This window comes from Zea mays, chromosome 2 (assembly GCF_902167145.1).
Source record: "Zea mays cultivar B73 chromosome 2, Zm-B73-REFERENCE-NAM-5.0, whole genome shotgun sequence".
Classification (NCBI taxonomy): domain Eukaryota; kingdom Viridiplantae; phylum Streptophyta; class Magnoliopsida; order Poales; family Poaceae; genus Zea; species Zea mays.
In genome coordinates, this window is record NC_050097.1 from 239,831,371 (window position 1) to 239,854,087 (window position 22,717).

The window sequence follows — 22,717 nt, forward strand, 5'->3', positions numbered from 1 at the left end:
GCAGTAGGCTTCCATCCTTCGGTCACGGCAGTGGGAGTTCTTCATGACTTGGTCAATGACAAGCTGCGAGTCGCCTCGAGCGTCGAGGCGTCGGACCCCTAGCTCGACGGCGATGCGTAGCCTGTTAACAAGTGCTTCATACTCGACCACATTGTTTGACGCCGGAAAATGGAGGCGAATGACGTAGCGGAGATGCTTTCCGAGGGGTGAAACGAAGAGCAGGCTAGTGCCCGCTCCTGTTTTCATGAGTGACCCATCGAAGTACAGGGTCCAGAGCTCGGGCTGGATCGGAGTTGTCGGTAACTGGGTGTCGGTCCACTCAGCCAGGAAGTCTGCCAAGACCTGGGATTTTATGGCCTTCCGAGGAGCGAACGATAGCGTTTCGCCCATAAGCTCCACCGCCCACTTTGCTATCCTACCCGAGGCCTCGCAGCATTAGATGATCTCCCCCAGGGGGAAGGATGACACCACAGTTACCGGATGAGACTCGAAGTAGTGTCGCAACTTTCGTCGTGTCAGGACCACTGCGTAGAGCAGCTTCTGGATCTGTGGGTAGCGAGCTTTGGTCTCGGAAAGTACTTCACTGATGAAGTAGACCGGCCTCTGGACAGGCAGTGCATGCCCTTCTTCTCGTCTCTCGACTATGATCGCGGCGCTGACCACCCGAGTAGTCTCGGCTATGTAGATCAAGAGGGCTTCTCCTGCGGTGGGAGGCACCAGGATGGGTGTTTTCGTAAGGAGCGCCTTAAGGTTTTCGAGAGCTTCCTCGGCCTCGGGGGTCCAAGTGAAGCACTCAGCCTTCCTTAAGAGATGGTACAGAGGCAAGCCTTTCTCGCCGAGGCATGAGATGAAGCGGCTTAGAGCCGCAAGGCATCCCATGACCCTCTATACTCCTTTCAAATCTTTGATCGGTCCCATGCTGGTGATGGCCGTGATTTTCTCCGAGTTGGCCTCGATGCCCCGCTCGGAGATGATGAACCCAAGGAGCATGCCTCGGGGGACTCCGAAGACACACGTCTCAGGATTGAGTTTCACGCCTTTCGCTCTCAGACACTTGAATGTCGTTTCAAGGTCGGAGAGGAGGTCGGAGGCTCTCTTCGTCTTGACAACGATGTCGTCGATGTAAGCCTCGACCGTTCTGCCGATGTGTTCTCCGAATATGTGGTTCATGCACCTCTGGTAAGTGGCGCCTGCATTCTGAAAGTTCCCTTTGGCCCGGGAACAGGATCTGGATGTCGCCTAGAGGGGGGGTGAATAGGCGAATAAAACTTATAGCTTTAAAACTTAAATTCTCACTCTACTCGAAGACTAGAACGCAGTGGAGTGAAGACCCTTCGAGTAGGTTGCAGTGGAATAGAAGATCCTGTCTCAAAATGTCCTGCACTTCAAATAAAGCTTATACCACAGATAAGTGTTGAGGTGCAGATATAAAAGCGAATAAGACAGATAGTCAGAATACAATACGGAACAAAGCACACAGACGCAAGGATTTATCCCGAGGTTCGGCCAAGCCTGAAATGCTTGCCTAGTCCTCGTTGGAGTTAGCCACACCTGGGCTTGGAGTCTGTTTCAACTCCTTCCTCCGTTTGCTCAGATCTGTCAGTATGACAGATAGAGCCTTTCACTATATTGAGTTGGGTTACAACAAAACTGTGGCTGCTTACAAACTTTTTGACAGCACCCCTGCAGAGTAACGATACGCTCAAGACCTTGCTCTAGCTCTTAGCAGCTCTTCTCCACTCTCTAAAGGCTTATAGTTGTGCCTTCTACACAAGCTAGAGAGATACACACAAGAGGGAGAGTGAGAATTGATCAGAGTGATGTCTACACTTGTTGGCTGCACTTGTTTACTGCTTGAGACGCCTAGGGGTCCCTTTTATAGGCGCAAGGGGCCTAGGAGCCGTTGAGAGCAATCCAGGAAGGCAATCCTCGCCTTCTGTCGGGTGGCGCACCAGACAGTCCGGTGCACCACCGGACACTGTCTGGTGCCCGATTTCCTTCCATAACTGGCGTAGACGACCGTCAGTTTTGGAGCCGTTGGCGCATCGGACACTGTCCGGTGCACACCGGATAGTCCGGTGCCCCCATCTGACCGTTGGCTCGGCCACGCGTCACGTGTGGATTGCGCGGTCGACTGTTGGCCCAGCCGACCGTTGGCTCACCGGACAGTCCGGTGAATTATAGTCGTACGCCGCCTACTTCTCCCGAGAGCAGCCTGTACACCGGAGTTCAGCCTGGCGCACCGGACACTGTCCGGTGCACCACCGGACAGTCCGGTGTGCCAAGCCGAGCTGAAGTTGGCTGCTCATAGCCAACACTTTTCCTTTTCTTTTCTTCTTCTTTTCTTTCTGTTTCCAGCACTTAGACAAACATGTTTGTACTCAAAAAACAATGTATTGGGTCTGGAAACATACCTCCTCTTGGAATTTCACTTCTCTAGCACTTGACATGCTTAAGGTTGATGTTGGACTCATAAATCATCAAGTCAGCTTAACTTGATCTAGATTGATATTTCTGAGCTCCAACATCCTGCAAAGGTCACATAGAATATCTCCAATCATAGAACAACCCAAACTAAAGGTCATAGTGCACTTAGCTCTTTTGGGTTGCTTCCCGTTCTGTTTTTGACATTTGTTCTCGTTCTAGTGACCTTGATCTTCTTCTTAGAGCTTGGTCTTGAGCCTTATGACTTACACCACATAACTATAGATGTTTCCTCATTGGTTGTAAGTCACGTCCCTATGTAGTGATCCTTGATGTGCCATAGCTCTTCTCAACTCGATCACCCTTGACTTTGCAAGTCTTCTCCTTCACCCTTGGCTTTGGGTTCCTCAGCCTCTTTGACCTTCTCCCGTGCACTTGGTACCTCGAAGCTCTTCTTGCCTCCATCCTTGGCTGATCAGTTGTCTCCGAGCTATGCACCCGAGTATCACTTTTGCAATGTCCATCTTACTTGTGATGCCCATTATCTATCCATCGTCTAGTCCTTGGACCATCACACTTGTTCACTTGTGTTGAACCCTGTTAGCTTTACATTAAGCACATGTTCAACACTTAGCACACTTGTTAGTCCTTTAATTGAGTTGTCATCCAAACACCAAAACCCACAAGAGAGCTTTCACATTCCTCAATCCAAATGACATTGTGGTGTAACAGTACATGCCAAAAGGTGTGATGAAAGAAGTCCCGAGCTGATCAGACTCTTTAATCTTGATTTGGTGATAGCCTGAGTAGGCATCAAGGAACGACAGGGTTTCGCACCCAGCTGTGGAGTCCACGATTTGATCGATGTGAGGTAGAGGGTAGGGAACTTTCGGACATGCTTTGTTTAGACCAGTATAGTCTACACACATCCTCCATTTCCCATCCTTCTTCCTTACAAGAATAGGGTTAGCTAACCATTCGGGATGGAATACCTCTTGATGAACCCTGCTGCGAGTAGCTTGTGGATCTCCTCACCTATGGCCCTGCGCTTTTCCTCATCGAAACGGCGCAGGGTTTGCTTCACGGGCCGGGCTCCAGCTCTGATGTCCAGTGAGTGCTCGGCGACATCCCTCGGTATGTCGGGCATGTCCGAGGGACTCCATGCAAAGACTTCGGCGTTTGCGCGGAGAAAGTCGACGAGGACTGCTTCCTATTTGGGGTCGAGCTCGGAGCCGATCCGAACTCGCTTGCTGGCGTCGTTGCTGGGGTCGAGAGAGACGGACTTGACCGCCTCAACCGGTTCGAAGTTGCCGGCGTGCCGCTTCACGTTGGGCGCCTCCTTGGAGAGGCGTTCAAGGTCGGCGATGAGGGCCTCGGACTCGGTGAGAGCCTCGGCGTACTCCACGCACTCCATGTCGCATTCGTACGCGTGGCGGTATGTGGACCCGACAGTGATGATCCCATTCGGGCCCGACATCTTGAGCTTGAGGTAGGTGTAGTTGGGGACGGCCATGAACTTGGCGTAGCACGGTCTTCCCAACACTGCATGGTAGGTTCCTCGGAACCCGATGACCTCAAAGGTGAGAGCTTCCTTTCAGAAGTTTGAGGGAGTTTCGAAGCAGATGGGTAAGTCAATCCGTCCGAGGGGGTGGATTCGCTTCCCGGGCATGATCCCGTGGAAGGGTGCCGCACCGGCCCGGACTTCGGATCGATCAACCCTAAGAGTTCCAGGGTCTCGGCGTAGATGATGTTAAGGCCGCTGCCCCTGTCCATGAGGACCTTAGAGAGCCTAACGTTGCCGATGATCGGATCGACGACGAGCGGGTACCTTCCCGGGCTCGGCACGAAGTCGGGGTGGTCGCCTTGGTCGAAGGTGATAGGCTTGTCGGACCAGTCTAGGTAGACTGGCCCCGCCACCTTCACCAAGCAGACTTCGCGGCGCTCCTGCTTGCGGTGCCGAGCCGAGGCGTTCGCCGCCTGCCCGCCGTAGATCATGAAGCAGTTATGAACTTCCGGGAATCCCTCTTCCTTGCCGCCCTCCTTCTTGTCGTTGTCATGGCCCTTGCCATCCTCCGCCGGGGGCCCGGTCTTATGGAAGTGGCGTCGGAGCATGTACATTCTTCGAGGGTGTGTTTGACGGGCCCCTGGTGATAGGGGCACGACTCTTTGAGCATCTTGTCGAACGCGCCGGGCCCTCCAGGTGGTTTATGAGGGTTCCTGTGCTCGGCCGCAGCGACGAGATTCGCGTCTGCGGCGTCGCGCTTCGCTCGCGACTTGTTTTTGGCCTTCCTCTTCGTGCCCCGCTGGGCAGACACCTCAGGGGTGTCTGTCTTCGGCTCCCCTGAGGCTGCTTGTCCTTCCGGAAGATGGCTTCGACCGCCTCTTGACCCGAGGCGAACTTGGTGGCGACGTCCATTAGTTCGCTCGCGCGGGTGGGAGTCTTGCGCCCCAGTTTGCTCACCAGGTCCCGACAAGTGGTGCCGGCAAGGAAAGCCCCGATGACATCCGAGTCGGTAACGTTGGGCAGCTCGGTGCGCTGCTTCGAAAACCATCGGATGTACTCTCGAAGGGACTCCCCTGGCCGCTGGCGACAGCTTCGAAGGTCCCACGAGTTCCCAGGGCGCACGTACGTGCCTTGGAAGTTCTCCGCGAAAGCTTTGACCAGATCATCCCAGTCGGAGATCTGCGCAGGAGGCAGATGCTCTAGCCAGGCTCGGGCGCGTCGGAGAGGAAAAGGGGTAGATTACGGATGATGAGGTTGTCATCATCCGCCCCTCACAACTGGCAGGCCAGTCGGTAGTCCGCGAGCCACAGCTCCAGCCTGGTCTCCCCTGAGTACTTGGTGATAGTAGTCGGGGCTCGGAAACGGGCAGGGAACGGTGCTCGTCGTATGGCCCGGCTGAAGACTCGCGGGCTGGGTGGTTCGGGTGAAGGACTGCAGTCCTCCTCGCTGTTGCAGCGTCCCCCACGCCTGGGATGGTAGCCTCGGCGCACCTTCTCGTCGAGGCGGGCTCGATGGTCGAGATGGTGGTGCTCGTTGCCGAGGCGTTCCTGGGCGGTGGGCGCCTCGTCCCGTGTACACTCGGGATGGACCGAGGCTTCCCGAATGCGCCGGGAGGACACCGCGTGATGCTCCGAGGGGTCAGCTCGCCTACGGGAGGCGGAGCTTTCGGCTCGTCGAACCGCAGCGCCCTCTAGAAGATTCTTGAGTTCGCCCTGGATGCGCCGTCCCTCGGTGGTGGATGGCTCCGGCATGGCCCGAAGCAGCATCGCCGCTGCAGCTAGGTCTTGGCCGAACCTGCTGACGGCCGGAGGCAGCGCTGCCCTGGCATTATCGACGATGCGGTGCCGGATGTCTTGGGCCTGGTGATAGGCTTCTCCGGCGAGTGATCGGCCTGCCCACTCCTGTTCGATGTTCTATCGGAGCTGTACAAGCCGGCCTGCTTCCCCGTCGACCCGTGCCTACATCTCACGGATTTGCTCGAGCTGTATGTCCTGACCCCCCGCAGGGACTGGGACGACAGCTAGCTCCCGCAGGATGTCAACACGAGATGAGGGCCCAGGGGGATCGTCAACCTTTGGCATACCGAGGTGGTTGCCTTCGTTGTGATCTCCCTGATCGACGTGGAAGCATTCGCGACTTGGGTCATAACCCTCGTCGTCAAGGTCATGGCCATCGTCAGAACAACCAGAGAGGCAGTGGTCACATGCGGACATGAAGCCCCGCATGGCACCGGGGTCATTGAGGGCAGAGAAATCCCAACCGGAGTCAGGGATGTCCTCCTCCTCAGAACCCACCGGTCCGAAGGTCGAGACGGCTGTCAGTCGGTCCCAAGTCGACCACATGTGGTACCCCGGAAGGTTTGGATACGCCTTTACGAAGGCGCTCACCATTGCGGGGTCGCTAGGTGGATCGAAGCTGAACTGAAAAGGTATGGGATGGAAAACGGACGGTACCTCTTGGTCGTTGGACGGTGGTGAAGTCGCGTCGGAGGCGGTGCACACCGTCATCTCAGGTACGAGGGTAATGCCCAGCAAGTCCTTCGCGAGGGTGCTGGCGTCATCAGTCCGCTTGGGGCTGACACGTCGCGGGGAAGTGACACCCGCCGTCGCCTCAGGTGCGAGGGCAATGTCCGACATGTCCCGCGGGGGAGTGCCGGCGTCGTCGACTCGCTCTGGTGCGACAGCCGACAATGTGCCGCCTCCTGCGTGGCCATGGTTGCCCCGTCTCCGCCTCCTCCGATGAGGAGGGTGGCGGGGAGGACCGGAGTGCTCCTCTTCTGTCGCGAGGAGATGCTGTCGTAGAGCTCGTCGTCGCCGTGCGAATCGAAGACCGTCGTTGTCGTCGCGCCGCGGGGGGAGGAGTACCATGTCGTAGCTGCCGTCGAGGGACATGAACTCAAGACTCCCGAAGCGGAGCACCGTCCCGGGCTGGAGAGGTTGCTGAAGACTCCCCATTTGGATCTCAACGGGAAGGTGTTCGTTAACACGCAGCAGACCCCTACCTGGCGCGCCAACTGTCGGCGTTTCGACCCCGGGGGGGGGTCCCTGGACCGACGAGTAAATTGTCGCTGCATGTCCCTGCCCAGATGGGTTTGCGCGGGATGGAACACAAGATGTGGGACAAGCCTTGTATTATCCTGCACCAGGGGTGCCGATCGCAGTAGGGGTTACAAGCGTGTCGCGTGAGGGAGAGAGAGAGGGGGGGGGGGACACAGAGCTCGTCCGCCGCTTTCCTCGCGCGAACCCCCCTTCAGGGTGGCCCTGGACTCCCTTTTATAGAGGCAAGGAGAGAGTCTAGGTGTACAACGGGGGGCGTAGCTATGCGCTAATGTGTCCGGCAGTGGAGTGCCTAAGCCCTGTGTACATGCCAACGTGGCCGTCGGGGGAGAGCTTGGGCGCTGTACATGTGATGGCGTGGCCGCCGGAGGAGCGCCTGAGTCCTGTAGGAGCACAGCTGGCAGCGCGACGAGGACCCTGCTGACGTCTTCTTGCTGTCGTAAGGGACGGAGAGCCACCGGTGTCATGGCGCACGCGGGGCACCATCATTACCCGTCGCCGGGGTAAGCCAGATGGGACGCCGGTCTTGTTCCTTGTAGCCTGAGCAGGCTAGGAGTAGGGGAATGATGCATCCCCTATCAGCATGGTTAGTCCGAGCCCGGGGTCGGTCGAGGCGGAGACTTCTCTTGTGGTCGAGGCCGGGGTCGGACGAGGACGCGATTCCTCCCGAGACCGGGGTCGAGGCCGAGTCCGGGGGTCGGGCGAGGCGGAGACCTCCTCCCGAGGCCGGAGCCTGAGGTCGGGCGAGGCGGAGACCTCCTCGTGAGGCCGGAGCGTGAGGTCGGGCGAGGCGGAGCTTCCTGTTGCGCCCGAGGCTTGAGCTCGGTGGTTGATCGTGACCTGTTGTCAGTCGTTGCCGGGGTGGCTGACACGGCAGTCGAAGCGGAGCGAGCGGTGTTGTTTTCCTGTCATATCGGACAGTAAAGAGGAGGGGCGAAGTGACTGCGGTCACTTCGGCCTGGCCGACTGAGGCGCGTGTGTCAGGATACGTCGTCAGGCATCCCCCGTATTTAATGCGCCTGCGAAGCGGTTGGTTGGTGAGGCGGTATGGCCAAGGTTGCTTCACAACGAAGCCTGCCCGAGCCGGGCCTCGGGAGAGCCGAGGGGGCACCTGCCGTCTGAGGAGGCCCTTGGGCGAGACGTGAATTCGTCTGGGACCACTGTTCCAACCCGAGGCTGGGCTCGGGTAAGATCGCGTCCTTCGGGTAGACGAAGTCTTGGCTTGAACCGCACTCGTCAGTTGGTCTGAGGGTGTTAACCGACCGTGATTAGGAGCGTTGGGGGTACCCCTAATTATGGTACCCGACAAGCTGTCTTACGTCCGCGGAGAGTCCTGTTTCTCTGACCACAGATCGGTGTTAGAGATGGCCAAACGGGTAGCCCGGCCCGAGCCCGATGAAGCCCAAACCGTTTTAGGTCCAGCTCGCTAGGCACGGTTAGAAAACCGGACCGGGTTGTCTAAGCCCGCGGGGTCATTCTCCTGTCTGAGCCCGGCCCGCTGTGGGCCTAAACGGGTCGGGACGACCCGGTAAGCACGGAAAAAGCATGTTAAAAACGGTCTAAACGGGACGGTAAGCATGATTTAGTACAAAAAACGAATTTGACGGGCTTAGAGGTAAACGGGTCGTGCCGAGCTAGCCCGCCGTGCTTAGTTTCCTGTTCGGGCCTAACCTGCATATTCGTGTCGGCCCCGCCCCGTATAAAAGCGAGCCGGACTAGGCTCTTACCGGACTAAAAAACGTGCTTCGAGCCGGACTTTCGTGTTTCGTACTTTCTGTACATCCATAGCGGGTATCTATAGCGGGTGTATAGTGTTTTTCAGGCAGAGGTTTAGGGTTCAGGGTTGTAACTAACGTCCTGAGAGAAGGAAATTTTAGTGCGAATTCATCACCACTTGGAACTGTTCTAGCTCATCAACTCTAATTGTATTATCACCTTGGAACTAACGTCCTGAAGACAGTCTTAGATTAGATTGAGGCTTGGAACTTTTCTAGCTCATCAATATTAGTACAAATTCATCATTTTTTAGCAGGAATCGTTACAAAGTAAACTAACACCCTGATAGAAGGAAATCTCTTACTATTCAAAATCTCCTCAATCAACTCTAATTGTATTATCACCAAACCAGCTCACCAGCTATTAATGATTTAGGGAGTGTTTGTTTGGGAGATTATAATCACCCCTTATTAGGGAGTAGCTTAAATTTTCTCATAGCCAAATGAGAAGCAATAAAGAAAAAACCGAGACAGGCGATGTCTTTATTCAGAGCGATGCGCGATTGCTGTGACGAATCGAGTCGATCGATGAATAAGAGACGGCTCTCTCTCACGGCCACTGAACGAATCACAAATGCACCACCACCACCGATGAAACAAACAACACAAACTCCGCTGCGATTCCTACGCGCACAAACGGTACCGAAGCTAGCTTCGGATCACGCGGCGAAGCCAGCGACGACGGCCGCGGCGACGAAGAAGCCGGCGACGAGACGGGCAGCCGAGCCCGGCGGCGACGCGGCGGCACCGGGCACGGACGACGTGGCGGGCGTCGTCTTGGACCCCGTGGCCGGCGCCGTCTGCCCCGCGGGCGTCGCCACAGGCGCTCCCCCCGCGGCGGCGGCGCCGCCCTTGCAGCTGCTGACGTCGGGCGTCGTGACCTTGCATGCGTCGGGGAGGCCCAGCGCGCGGGTGCGGTTGACGGTGAGGCCCAGCGACGCCGGGTCCGCGCTGAGCGCCACGCACAGGCACTGCGGGTCCGACTGCACCACCTTGCCCAGCTGCGCGCAGCACGACGGCGGCGCCGCCGACACGTTCCCGGAGATGTAGCTGAGGCACGGCGACAGGCTCACCAGCGCCGACGTGCACTGGCTCGACGGCGACGCCGACTGCGCCCGCGCCCCGCCCGGTCCCGCCGCCAGCACCAGCGCCGCGAGCAGTAGCACCGTCGCCGCCGCCTGGGTGGCCGCCGCTATCGCCGCCATCTGTGGTTTCTTGCTAGCTATCTCTGTGGCTCCCGTCCCGCTTTGGCCTTTGGTGGTGTGTGTGATCTGAGCCAGTGGACCTGGGGATCGCGAGCGGTTTTATAGCTGGGTTTCTTTCTTGAGGAGGCGTGGAGCGTGGTGTGGTGTGGAATGGTGGGAACGACGAGCAGTCGACCACGGACAGGCCGACAGACAGACATGGTGGTTGGTTAAGCAGGTGAGCAGCCGACCTTTCCTTCCAACTCCGGCCAAAAGGAAAATGGTTTGCGTGCAGGAGTTGTTTGTTATGCTGTGCAAGTATGCGTATGCAGGTGCAGCAGCCATCGCTTCCAGATTCCAGAAATTCAGCCATGGACATGGACTCTTGAGTCTTGACCCGCGTGTGCTGTCTGAAAATCTGAACTTTCGTCGTCACCAATTCAGACTTGATGTCGGACTCGGACCAGGTGTGTCGTGTGTGCCGTCGATCATCTCGGCGCAGCCGTGTTATCTCCAACGCTGACACGGCTAGAGTTAGAATCCACCAGGTTGGCCGGTGTGACTGGCGAACGACAACTAACGGTGGAGACGGAAGAGGAGGAGGTTGTTCTAGACATCACTTGCGTTTGCGTGAGGAAGAAGAAGAGCAAGTGCTTCGGGATTTCACAGCTCTTCTTTTTTTCCGGAACAATAATAATTGTCCTCGACGTGAAAGAACTCGCCTTTAACGATCTCGCATATCATTGGTGAGCTTTGGACGTTCCATACGGGCCGGCTAATCATGATTTGTTTTTTTTTTAAAAAAAAGAAAAAAGAAAGAAAGAAAGCATTGGCTCCTTTTGCTGCATTCCCTGCCTGTTTCCTGCGCGTCGGATCTCTCGCTCGTCGTCAGAGCCAATCAAAAGTTAGTTTGCAGTGGTTAAGAAAGAAAAGGGCCGGTTAGTTAGCAGCTGACGACACCTTTCGGTAGCAAGTATCATCTACTTTGCTCTTGTTTACGCAGGCAGATGCAACCACCCCATGTGTTTTGCTCGTGTCGCGTATGCTAACCTCACAGAATACTGTAGCAGCTGCCGAACTATTACCCGGAAAGGTTTTCAGGAAACATTTACCCGGAACCTTACAAATTAGTTAGTTTGGTTTAAATATAAAATCTTGTCATGGTATGCTAGCTACCATTAGTAGAAAAAAGCTTAAAGCCTACGGTGAGTAGGAGCGGGCACTTTTTTTTACCATAAACCGAAAATCGAACCGAACCGAACCGAAATTTCGGTTTTTTCGTATGTCGGTTCAGTTTCGGTTTTGTGTCTTAGAAGTTCGGTTTTCGGTATCGTAATCGGTTTTTACCGCATATCGTACCGAAATACCAAAAAAAACCGAATACCAAACTTTATCAATTCTAAAATTTGGCTATTCGATTATGTGAACTAAATGTGTGAAGCAATTAAATTGTGAGAGCACCTAGAGGGGGTGAATAGGTGATCCTGTAAAATTCAACACTAAATAGCCAACACTTGGTTAAGAAATGTTAGTGCAATTAAAACCAAGTTGCTAAAGTGTGAACTTTAGAAGAAAACTAATCACAAAGAACATGGACACAGGACATAGTGATTTATCCCGTGGTTCGGCCAATGCCTACTCCACGTTGTGGTGACCTCCTTCGGTCAAGGATTGCACTCAATCCCTCTCAAGTGATCCAATGATCAGCTTTGAGTACCACGGTTATCTTCCTCAGTAGTCTTTTCCCGTTTGCGAGGAATCTCCACAAGCTGGAGCCTCTCGCCCTTACAGTGTTTGATCACAAGAGAAACACAAGAGTAAGGGAGGGAAAACAACACACGCAAGACTCAATTCGCAGCACACACACACGCACAAGCCAAGATTTGAGCTCAAAACACGGCGCAGGGAGTTCACAACTCAAACGAAGCTCAAATCACTAACACAACGATCCAAATGCGTGGAGACGGAGTCTAGGTGTCTTAGGATGTTAGAGAGTGCTTGGTGTACTGCTCCATGCGTCTAGGAGTCCTTTTTATTGCCCAAGACAGCTAGGAGCCGTTGGAGATCAAATTGGAAGGCAATTCTTGCCTTCTGTCGGGTGGCGCACCGGACAGTCCGGTGCTCCACCGGACATGAACAGTCCCTGTCCGGTGCCCGATTTCCTTCCTTTTCTGGCGCAGTCGACCGTTCGGTCCCATTGGCGCACCGGACACTGTCCAGTGTGACAATCCGACCGTTGGCTCGGCCACATGCCGCCCGTTGATCACGCAGACGACCGTTGGCTGTGGGCGCCTTTGGCTCACCGGACAGTCCGGTGTACACCGGACAGTCCAGTGAATTTTAGCCGTAGCGCCTTAACTTTTTCCCGAGAGCGACGAGTCCGTCGCCGGAGTCTCGAGTGCAAGCGTTGATGGCTCACCGGACAGTCCGGTGATTTATAGCCACGTCGCCCCGCCGATTCTCGAGATCAGCGAGTTCACCGCCGGGCCAGCCTGGGCACCGTACACTGTCCGGTGCGCCACAGGCTGGTGCTGGTTTGGCTGATCACAACCAATTCTCCTCCAACTTTTTCCTCTTTTCTTGGCAATGTTTCTAGCACTTAGATAAACATGTTAGTACTAAAAAAACAATTTACTAAGTCTAGAAACATACCTTGTTCTTTGATGTGCACTTCTCATCTAATTACCACGTATGAGTTTAAAACAATGTGTTGGGCATCTAATCACCAAAACAATTATAGAAATGGTCCAAGGACACTTTTCCCGTTCAAATTGTTATTCGTTTATTTATATATGATGTATAATGTATCTCTAAATACTTGTATCTATATAATTTTTACTTTTTAAAATTATATGTAATCTATCATGTAAACTTGTTGTATGTGTTCTCTTGAGTATAAGTTTGGTATTCAGTTTTTACCGAGAAACCGAAGTAAAAAACGAAACCGAACTTCTTGGTTTTTCATTTTCTAGAAAACCGATCGGTTTCTAATGCCTAGAAAACCAAAGTTTTTTTAAAACCGAACCAAAGTTTCAAAAAAAACAAATGCCCGGCCCTAACGGTGAGATCTAATTTTTACAGGTGAATTCGGTTATCAACTGCCGGTGCTATTTTTGCAGGCGGTTTCTTAATAAAATCGTCAGTAGAAATCATATTTCTACAGACGTTTCGCTAAGAAAACGATCTGCAGAAATCCACGATTTCTAGTGGCGTTTTCTTAAGAAATCTGTCACTAGAAATCATTTGTATTCTTATTTTTTTGAGTTTTTTGAACGACCTCGGATGATAAAACTACCAAAAATAAAAGCTATAGATCTCGAGAAGTTATGAAACTTTATAGGCGACAACTTTTTTTTATTTGAAATCATCTCGACTATCAAAAATTACATCTAGATTTGTTAAATTTAAAATGCAAATTTTGCAAACGATCTCGAATGAGAAAAAATAATGAAAATAAAAGTTGTAGAACTTCAAAAGTTATTCAACTTTTTAGTTGACAACTTTTTTATTTAAATTAGTTTGGTAAAGAGAGCTTGAGCTCTCGAGTTTGAAAATAATTGTTGATCGGCTCCTGTTCCGAAAAGTGTTAGAGAGTGAATTGCTCACCTCTTTGTCAACTCAAATTTTTAGCTTAAATTGATTGTGGGCGTGCAAGTCAATTGCACAAGTGACAGAACAATTGCACATATATACTATTTGTAACAGAGCCATCAATCGCAAACAAACAGACAACGACTGTTATGCAAGCAGTCCTTCTGTGCAAGTGTGTAAGCAAACCATTTGATACATTAGATCGTGATCCAACCGTATGTCATATTTAACACTTAAATCCTTCCACCACCAGCTCAATAATCTTTATAAAAAAACCCTAACAAATTATGGTTGTATCTATGGTTGGATCGTAATCTAATGGATTAGATGGTTTATTTGCACGCTTGCACAGAAGCACTGCTTGTATAACATTCGTGGCCAAACAAATATACGTACGTACAGTTAATACAGTGCTACAATGCTACAAATTAATCAAGCACCACTGCACCAAACAAAGCACTCCACCAGACAATATATATAGCGCACCGCCGTGCGCGATCACACAAGCGCGGCCGCAACGGCGAGCAGGAGCAGCAGCACCAGCGCCGGCGTCGCGGCGACGCGGGCGCTGGCTCTCCGGGCGGAGCCGCTGGTGGGCAGGACCGCCTCCCGCCCCTGTGTCACCGGTGGCGTCGCCGTGGGAGCGTCCGGCGTCGTCGCTGCCGCCGCTGCACACGTTTGAATCGAGAGAGGACGTCAGAACGAGCGAACCGAACCAGCTGCTGGTGTTGGTCAGCTGAGCTCACAGAAGGACGGAACAGCAGCAAGGGTTTCGTGCTCTTACGCGACGCGGGCGTGGCGGGCGGCGTGTCTGCTGCGACGGGGCCGGTGGCCGGGCTCTGAGCCGACGTGTCTACATGCACAGCACAGCACAGCGACGGGTTAGCTAGTAGCTATAGCATCATCCTGTGGGACGACGTACGGACATGATATGCATGGAGTCGCACGCACGCCGAGCGACGACACGTACCTCGGCACTGCAGCGGGACGGACATGGAGTCGCAGGCCCTGGGCAGCGACACGGCGAGCGTCCGGTTGACGGGCACTCCGAGCGGCACGGCGCCCGTGAGCACGAGGCACGCGCAGCCGGTGCCGGCGTCCACCAGCGCCGCCAGCGACCGGCAGCACTCCCGCGTCGGCGGAGACCCGCTGCTGCCGTTGCTGCTGGTCAGGAAGCTGAAGCACGGGGTGAAGCTGGTGAGCAGCGACGCCGTGCACGAGGCCGCCGCCGGCGGCTGCTGCTGCCCCGACGCCAGCACCAGCAGCGCCGCCGCCGCCAGCAGCCTGATCGTTGTCATCAGCCCCATCGATCGATCCATATCTGCTGCTTTAGCTGCTGCTCCTGCTTGTCGTGTTGCTGTTTGCAGAATGCAGTCTTCAGTTCGAGCGTTGCGGTGTCGCTCGATCGAATGCTCGGCGCGCGTTTATGCATCGATCGCCGGCGCTCATATGCGGGCTGGTAGTTAGGGAGTCGGTTATGGTAGCATAACTACCTCAGCTAATCCCATCTATTCTGCACTGCAGTATCGCAGTTGATTGATTGATTGATGGTGACACGTGTGTCCTGCCGGGTAGGCAGGGTTCGTCACCTTCACGTCCATCTTCCAAGGAACCACGCCCCTTGCTTTCACCTCTCATTCTCTTGTAAAGACACGCGTGACGGTTGACCAACACTAAAGAATTCGACTAGTCTCGAGCAAGATTACTCACTCAAAAAAAAAACAAAATTTCTAGGGTGAATTATTTAATCGATTCTCTATTTTATGTCTTTTCATAGTACGTGCCAAAGGTTATTTATAGAGAGTGCCGCTTTCGTTAGTTCCTATATAAAATTCTAAAGTACTTTTAAATTGCTTGCTTACCATTATTCATTCGTGCAAGGGTAATCTAGTTATTGTATCCTAGATACTTGTTTTTTTTTCTAGGCACACAATCTTCGCCGGAGAGGCTTTGCATCCGACAAAGTGAACCGATATGTCTTTGTTCACTTCTGACTTTGCTTTGGGTTAAAAAAAGTTGAACAGTCGTGGTTTGCTACCGCTTTGGTGAAAATGAGGCATCGATGCTTTTTTTACGAAATAATGTTTTTTTGTAAAGACTATTTTTGAAGGTACCTATAACTCTTGCAAGAAAGTTCTTTACTTGTTGCTTGTGAGCCTTGCAAAAACAATTTTCTAACCTGTAACTTGGTTTTTTTTGTTTGTTGCGTTATGTTTGATTGAGTCCTTATGTAACTTGCTTCTGACTTTTGTTCTCTAAATGAGATGCACTGCCAGTTTAGCAACCGCGTTACCAAAAGGTGTTAACGTTATTGAGTACTAGCTGGATGCCCGTGCGTTGCAACGGGAATATATAATACCAGTATACTACGATAACTTATATACAAAATCTGTGTTATATTGTTATGAGAAAATGTTTCATAATCAATTTGTGATCTTAGCCATACATAAATTTTGTTATTTTAATCTAGTTATTTCACCACTACATTGCAACCATCAGTATCATGCAGACTTTGATATATGTCACGATTTGTATGGTCTCATCATTGGAGAGCACGAGCACGTTCCACACATACCGGAAAAATTCCCTCGTACATCGTTAGTCATCAGACACGCACCACCATATGCTCTTGCTTAAACAAAAAGGTAAGTGTGTATATGTTTGCGAAGAGAATTAAAGGCAGTCCGACACAAAAGCTACCCTGACGGTGGCGAGGATGACGAACTGGTCACTGTTGTCATCCTCCTCTGTGTCACCTCCAGCGCCAAGATGACGCCACAATCCTCGATATAGTAGTCGTCGAACGCATGCGACATGACGAGTACCGATGACTCTTGGTTGGGCTGCCAAACGAAGTGCACCCCGGGCTCATCAGCGAGGTAGTCACTACACGACGGTTCACTTACAGTGACCTACGGTTGGTTGCTAAAACGGCCTTTAGCGACCTACGGTTGGTCGCTAAAAGCTTTTAGCGACCCATAAGGATGGTCGTTGTAAGTGCCGTCGCTAAAGGCTTTAGCGACCGACATCTTTTTAGCGACCAACCGTCCCTTGCTAATATTGTATATTTAGCGACCAACCGTGGGTTGCTGTACTATAGATTTAACAACCAACCATAAGTCGTCATATTATACTTTTAGCAACCAATAGAAAGTCACTCTTTTTACAGTTGTTGTTAATAAAAATATACATTTAATTAAGCACCACAAATCATAGATTTTTATACACAAATCATAAAGACATACACAGTTAATCAGTATACTACAGTCATAGATCCATCACATAAACACAAAAGCACCACAATTATATATTCACAAAAGCATCACAATTATAATATCATTCACAACTAGATCATTTACAGATAGCTAGCTAGATCATTCACAACAGCTCCAGAGATGATAAGTCACAAAAGCACCACAGCGACATCACTCCAGCTTGAAGCAGTTCAAAAGCCCACAACTACATCACTAATGTTTCATATCACTCCAGCTTGAAGCAGTTCAAAAGCCCACAACTACATCACTCTAGCTGCTCCAGAGCTGATCAGTCACAAAAGCACCAAAGCTACACTAATGCTTCAAGCAGTTCAAAAGCCTTCAGACAACCACTCCAGCTTCTTGTATCCTCCTGTTTTAAGGTACAAGCTTTCTTTGTCCAGAACACCCTAGAAAAAAGTACATCAAATTAGTATATTGTTGCTACATTTGCAAATAAAAATACAGTTTTGATGCCTTATCTACCTCCACTAGACGGTGTTGCAGCCTTATGCACCAACTTCAGCTGGTGCAATCAAGGTTAATCATCATTAAGTTGATGGCTCATATAAATCTAAACATAAAAGTGAAAGTAGATGAAATAGAAATAGACACCAAATGCATTTGGTAAAAATTAAGGAGGGGGAGGGGCAAAATTTACTCTGCAGCAGCTTGCATGCTAGACAAGAAATCTTGAGCATCAACAACAAAGACAACCGCAACAACTTTAGGCAGGACTTCATCAAGTTTGGGTTTGAGCCTAGCATGACCAGGAACATCAATAACATGCACAGGTTTTACTTTGTCTTTCTGCAGGGAAGGACAACAGGAAGGTTTAGCAGAAATATCGCAGTCAGGATATGCATGTTTTTTCACAAGAAACAAAACTATTTACATTACTAGCAGAACTGATATCCGTCTAGAATGCTCATCCCACACCCTAAATAGAATCAAAAAATGAGGTTCAGATATTATTTTGCAAACTAGATGCTACAACCTTGTCCTTAACTTGTAAAAACACAGACCAAAAAAGTTAGAAGTTACCTGGTAGTAAATAGTGGTTTTGCCACTGCCACTAAGCCCAGATAGAACTATGGTGTTTGGTCTAGACGATTTCAGAAAAGATGCCGCAGAAAAAAAACACAAAAAGGAATTGCTTATCATTTACCACTCTAATATAACGAATTGTATCATAGAGCAGACATCATTTACCATCAGCATGCGCTCCACCTCCACGCCCTCAGGTAGCCTAGGCGCGAGGCATTTTATTCTTGGTTATGGCATCAATAAGTAGACAATAGTATCATAGAAATAATCTTGAGATCTCACCATCTGACAGTTCAATGATCTTAATGTACCAATTCAAACACATGAAGAGTCAGTTTAACTATTTAAGCCTTTTAGTGTAATTCCTATCTAAGCGAGCTCACCTGGCTGTCCTCCTTCAGTCTTTACCCCTTACAATCTACTTCCTGCAGAATCATATTGTTATCTTGAATTGCTAGACTGTGTTCCTGCTTGTACACTTCAATGCTTTGCTTGGTGAGTGATATGCAAACCTGTGGACTTGTAGAGTAATAGCATTATGAAAACATAAGCCTACTTTGAATTAGTACAATTATTTTTTCTTCCTGAGATATCTGGAAAGGGCTCTCTAAAGTCTCATGCGCCATATCTGCCATAATACTGCTTGTTAGATTATTGGTTACCTTCTGGGCACGGTATGTTCTGCGGTAACCGGAGGGGCAACTCGAATTCGCCGAGCGACGCCAAAGGTGAGTGCAGATGCAGGTTCTCTGGATGGATGTTGATGTTGAGCTGCCTCGCCACCTGTAGGTGAAGTGAGGCAGGTCATGGGAAAACTGAAATTTCAGGATGACGCATGGGGTTATCTAGAGCTGCAAAGGCACCTCGGAAACAATTTCATCTTTTGTTACAGGAGTACGCAACTCGTTTCCAGTCGAGATGAACCTCCTCAACACCTACCAAGTATCAGAGACGATCATCACTTACATGGTGCTAAAGTTTACATTAAATGAAACATGCAAATGCACACTACATGAAGACAGGGTCTAATGCTGAAAATGAAAACAAACAGTGTAGTAAAATTTCCACTTTTAGTGGGTAGCAGACTAACCAAGAGTGTGTTATCTAGTTGCTTCGCTGCCGTTTGGTACTGCTTCATTCTTTCTTCCTGTAGCTGTTCAAATGGTAATCAACAAGCAAAATATTACAATCAGAAAAAGAAAAATAGGAAGTGTGTGGCAGAGGAAAACACACAAAATCAATCAATCTTCGAGCAGAATCGGGAATTTTTAGATCCAAACTCATGCAGATAAAATTCGATCTTGCAGTTAAGAAATATGTTCATTATAGTTGGCAGAAGTATGAACGTCGCAATTTTAAGAGCCAAGAAGAAGCTGGTGAACTCATATTACACAGCAGAAAAACAGTGGTGGCTATATCTTTTTTAACAATAAATAAATTATGCAGCATGATCAAAACATAGACTAGCAAGTAGAGAGAAAAGAGTAAATTTCCAAGGCAATAATCAGGTCCACAGGTTGGAACAGAAGCAATGGACGGGATTCTACTTCTGCATGCTGGCTGAAAGGGAATTAGGCTTACACCTAGTTCCTAAGTAATTTTGGTGGTTGAATTGCCCAACACAAATCTTTGGACTAACTAGTTTGTTCTAGTGTATAAGTCATACAGGTGTCAAAGGTTCACAACATAGCCAATAAAATGACCAAGTGTTGGGTTCAACAAAAGGGCAAAGAGCCAACCGAAGGCCCTCTGGTCTGGGCGCACCGGACTGTCCGGTGTGCCACCGGACAGTGTCCGGTGCACCACCGGACAGTGTCCGGTGCACCAGGGGACTCCAGCTCGAACTCGCCACCTTCGGGAATTTCCAGGGGCTCTCGCGCTATAATTCACCGGACTGTCCGGTGTACACCGGACAGTGTCCGGTGCGCCATGGAGAAGCGGCCTCAGGAACTCTTCAGCTTCGGGAAAAGCCAACGGCTCGTCCGCTATAATTCACCGGACATGTCCGGTGTGCACCGGACTGTCCGGTGTGACTCCAGCACAACGGCTATCCCGCGCCAACGGCTACCTGCAGAGGCATTAAATGCGCCGCAGCGCGCGCAGACGTCAGGTTTGCCCATACTGGCGCACCGGACAATGAACAGGAGTTGTCCGGTGCGCCACCGGACATCAAGGGTGGCCCACAAGTCAGAACTCCAACGGTCAGATTCCAACGGCACTGATGACGTGGCAGGGGCACCGGACATGTCCGGTGTGCACCGGACTGTCCGGTGCGCCATCGAGCAGACTGGCTCCCCAACGGCCACATTTGGTGGTTGGGGCTATAAATACCCCAACCACCCCACATTCATAGCCATCCAAGTTTTCCACTTCTCAACCACTTACAAGAGCTAGGCATTCAATTCTAGACACATTCAAAGAGATCAAATCCTCTCCAATTCCACACAAAACCCTAGTGACTAGAGAGAGTGATTTGTCGTGTTCTTTTGAGCTCTTGCGCTTGGATCGCATTCTTTCTTTCTCTTTTGCTCTTGTGATCAACACTCAATTGTAACCAAGGCAAGAGGCACCGATTGTGTGGTGGCCCTTGCGGGGAAGTTTTGTTCCCGGTTGATTGAGAGGAAGGAAAGCTCACTCGGTCCGAGGGACCGTTTGAGAGAGGGAAGGGTTGAAAGAGACCCGGCCTTTGTGGCCTCCTCAACGGGGAGTAGGTTTGCAAGAACCGAACCTCGGTAAAACAAATCCACGTGTCACGCTCCTTATTTACTTGCGATTTGTTTTGCGCCCTCTCTTGCGGACTCATTTATTATTACTAACGCTAACCCCGGCTTGTAGTTGTGATTATTTTTGTAAATTTCAGTTTCGCCCTATTCACCCCCCCCCCCTCTAGGCGACTATCAATTGGTATCAAAGCCCGGTGCTTCATTAGAGCCTAACCGCTCGAAGTAATGTCGGGAGATCACGCCAAGAAGGAGATGGAGACCGGCGAAAAGCCCACTACAAGCTACGGGAGCACTTCATCGGAAGAGTCCCGCACCAAAAGGAGGGAGAAGAAGAAGAGCTCCTCCAACAAAGGGAAGGAGAAGAAATCTTCTTCTCACCACAAAGAGAAGAAGGAAAAATCTTCTTCCCACAAGCCGCATCGGAAAGGCGATAAGCATAAGAGGATGAGGAAGGTGGTCTACTCTACCTCCGACTCCGATGCGCCCTCCGTCACTTCTAAGCGCCAAGAGCGCAAGAAGTATAGTAAGATCCCCCTACGCTACCCTCGCATTCCTAAACATACACCTTTACTTTCCGTCCCATTAGGCAAACCACCAACTTTTAATGGTGAAGATTATGCTATGTGGAGTAATTTGATGCGATTTCATCTAACCTCTCTCCACAAAAGAATATGGGATGTTGTTGAGAATGGTGTACAGGTACCATCAATAGGGGATGAGGACTATGACACGGACGAAGTGGCCCAAATCGAGCACTTCAACTCCCAAGCCGCAACCATCCTCCTTGCCTCCCTAAGCAAGGAGGAATACAACAAAGTACAAGGATTGAAGAACGCCAAGGAGATTTGGGACCTACTCAAGACGGCGCACGAGGGTGATGAACTCACCAAGATCACCAAGCGGGAAACGATCGAGGGGGAGCTCGGTCGCTTCCGTCTTCGCCAAGGGGAGGAGCCACAAGACATGTACAACCGGCTCAAGACCTTGGTGAACCAAGTGCGCAACCTCGGGAGCACAAAATGGGATGACCACGAAGTGGTTAAGGTTATTCTGAGAGCTCTTATTTTCCTTAACCCCACACAAGTTCAATTAATTCGTGGTAATCCAAGATATCCACTAATGACCCCCGAGGAAGTCATCGGGAATTTTGTTAGTTTTGAATGCATGATTAAGGGCTCCAAGAAGATCAACGAGCTTGACGAGCCTTCCACATCCGAGGCGCAACCGGTGGCCTTTAAGGCAACGGAGGAGAAGAAGGAGGAGTCTACACCAAGTAGACAACCAATTGACGCCTCCAAGCTCGACAATGAGGAGATGGCCCTAATCATCAAAAGCTTTAGGCAAATTCTCAAGCAACGGAAGGGGAAGGACTACAAACCCCGTTCCAAGAAGGTTTGCTACAAGTGTGGTAAGCCCGGTCACTTCATTGCAAAATGTCCTATGTCTAGTGACAGTGACAGGGGCGACGACAAGAAGGGAAGAAGAAAGGAGAAGAAGAGGTATTACAAGAAGAAGGGCGGCGATGCCCATGTTTGTCGGGAGTGGGACTCCGACGAAAGCTCAAGCGACTCCTCCGACGACGAGAACGCCGCCAACATCGCCGTCACCAAAGGCCTTCTCTTCCCCAACGTCGGCCACAAGTGTCTCATGGCCAAGGACGGCAAAAAGAAGGTAAAATCAAGGTCCTCCACTAAATATGAAACATCTAGTGATGAGGATGATAAAAATGAGGAGGATAACTTAAGGATTCTTTTTGCTAACCTCAACATGCAACAAAAAGAAAAGTTGAATGAATTAGTTAGTGCTATACATGAGAAGGATGATCTCTTGGACTCCCAAGAGGACTTCCTAATCAAGGAGAATAAGAAACATGTTAAGGTTAAAAATGCTTATGCTCTAGAAGTAGAAAAATGTAACAAATTATCTAGTGAGCTAAGCATGTGCCATGACACTATTGCCAACCTTAGAAATGAAAATGCTAAATTAATTGCTAAGGTAGATTCTCATGTTTGCATTGATCCTAGAAATGATAATGTTGATTTGCTTGCTAGGATTGATGAGTTAAATGTTTCCATTGCTAGCCTTAGAAATGAGAATGAGAAACTAATTGCTAAGGCTAAGGATTTTGATGTTTGCAATGCTACTATTTCCGACCTTAG

At 50.6% G+C, this 22,717-nt stretch overlaps 2 protein-coding genes across 2 annotated transcripts; both read right to left on the minus strand.

Annotated features, from left to right (window-relative positions):
- Positions 1-9,148: 9,148 nt before the first annotated feature.
- Positions 9,149-10,012, minus strand: LOC103648254 (lipid transfer protein). Its single transcript, NM_001348391.1, has one exon. It carries the CDS (start codon positions 9,962-9,964, stop codon positions 9,419-9,421), a length of 546 nt encoding a protein of 181 aa, NP_001335320.1. The 5' UTR covers positions 9,965-10,012; the 3' UTR covers positions 9,149-9,418.
- Positions 10,013-13,611: 3,599 nt separating this feature from the next.
- On the minus strand, positions 13,612-15,783 carry LOC103648255 (non-specific lipid transfer protein GPI-anchored 2). The gene is given in 4 exon segments (XM_020548736.3): positions 13,612-14,155; positions 14,158-14,202; positions 14,319-14,387; positions 14,505-15,783. Coding segments are annotated over 4 exon segments (663 nt in total). The 5' UTR covers positions 14,854-15,783; the 3' UTR covers positions 13,612-13,955.
- Positions 15,784-22,717: the final 6,934 nt, after the last annotated feature.

What these genes read in the sequence shown, in the direction of transcription:
- LOC103648254 (NM_001348391.1), bottom strand. Translation starts at nt 9,964, where the DNA reads ATGGCGGCGATAGCGGCGGCCACCCAGGCGGCGGCGACGGTGCTACTG.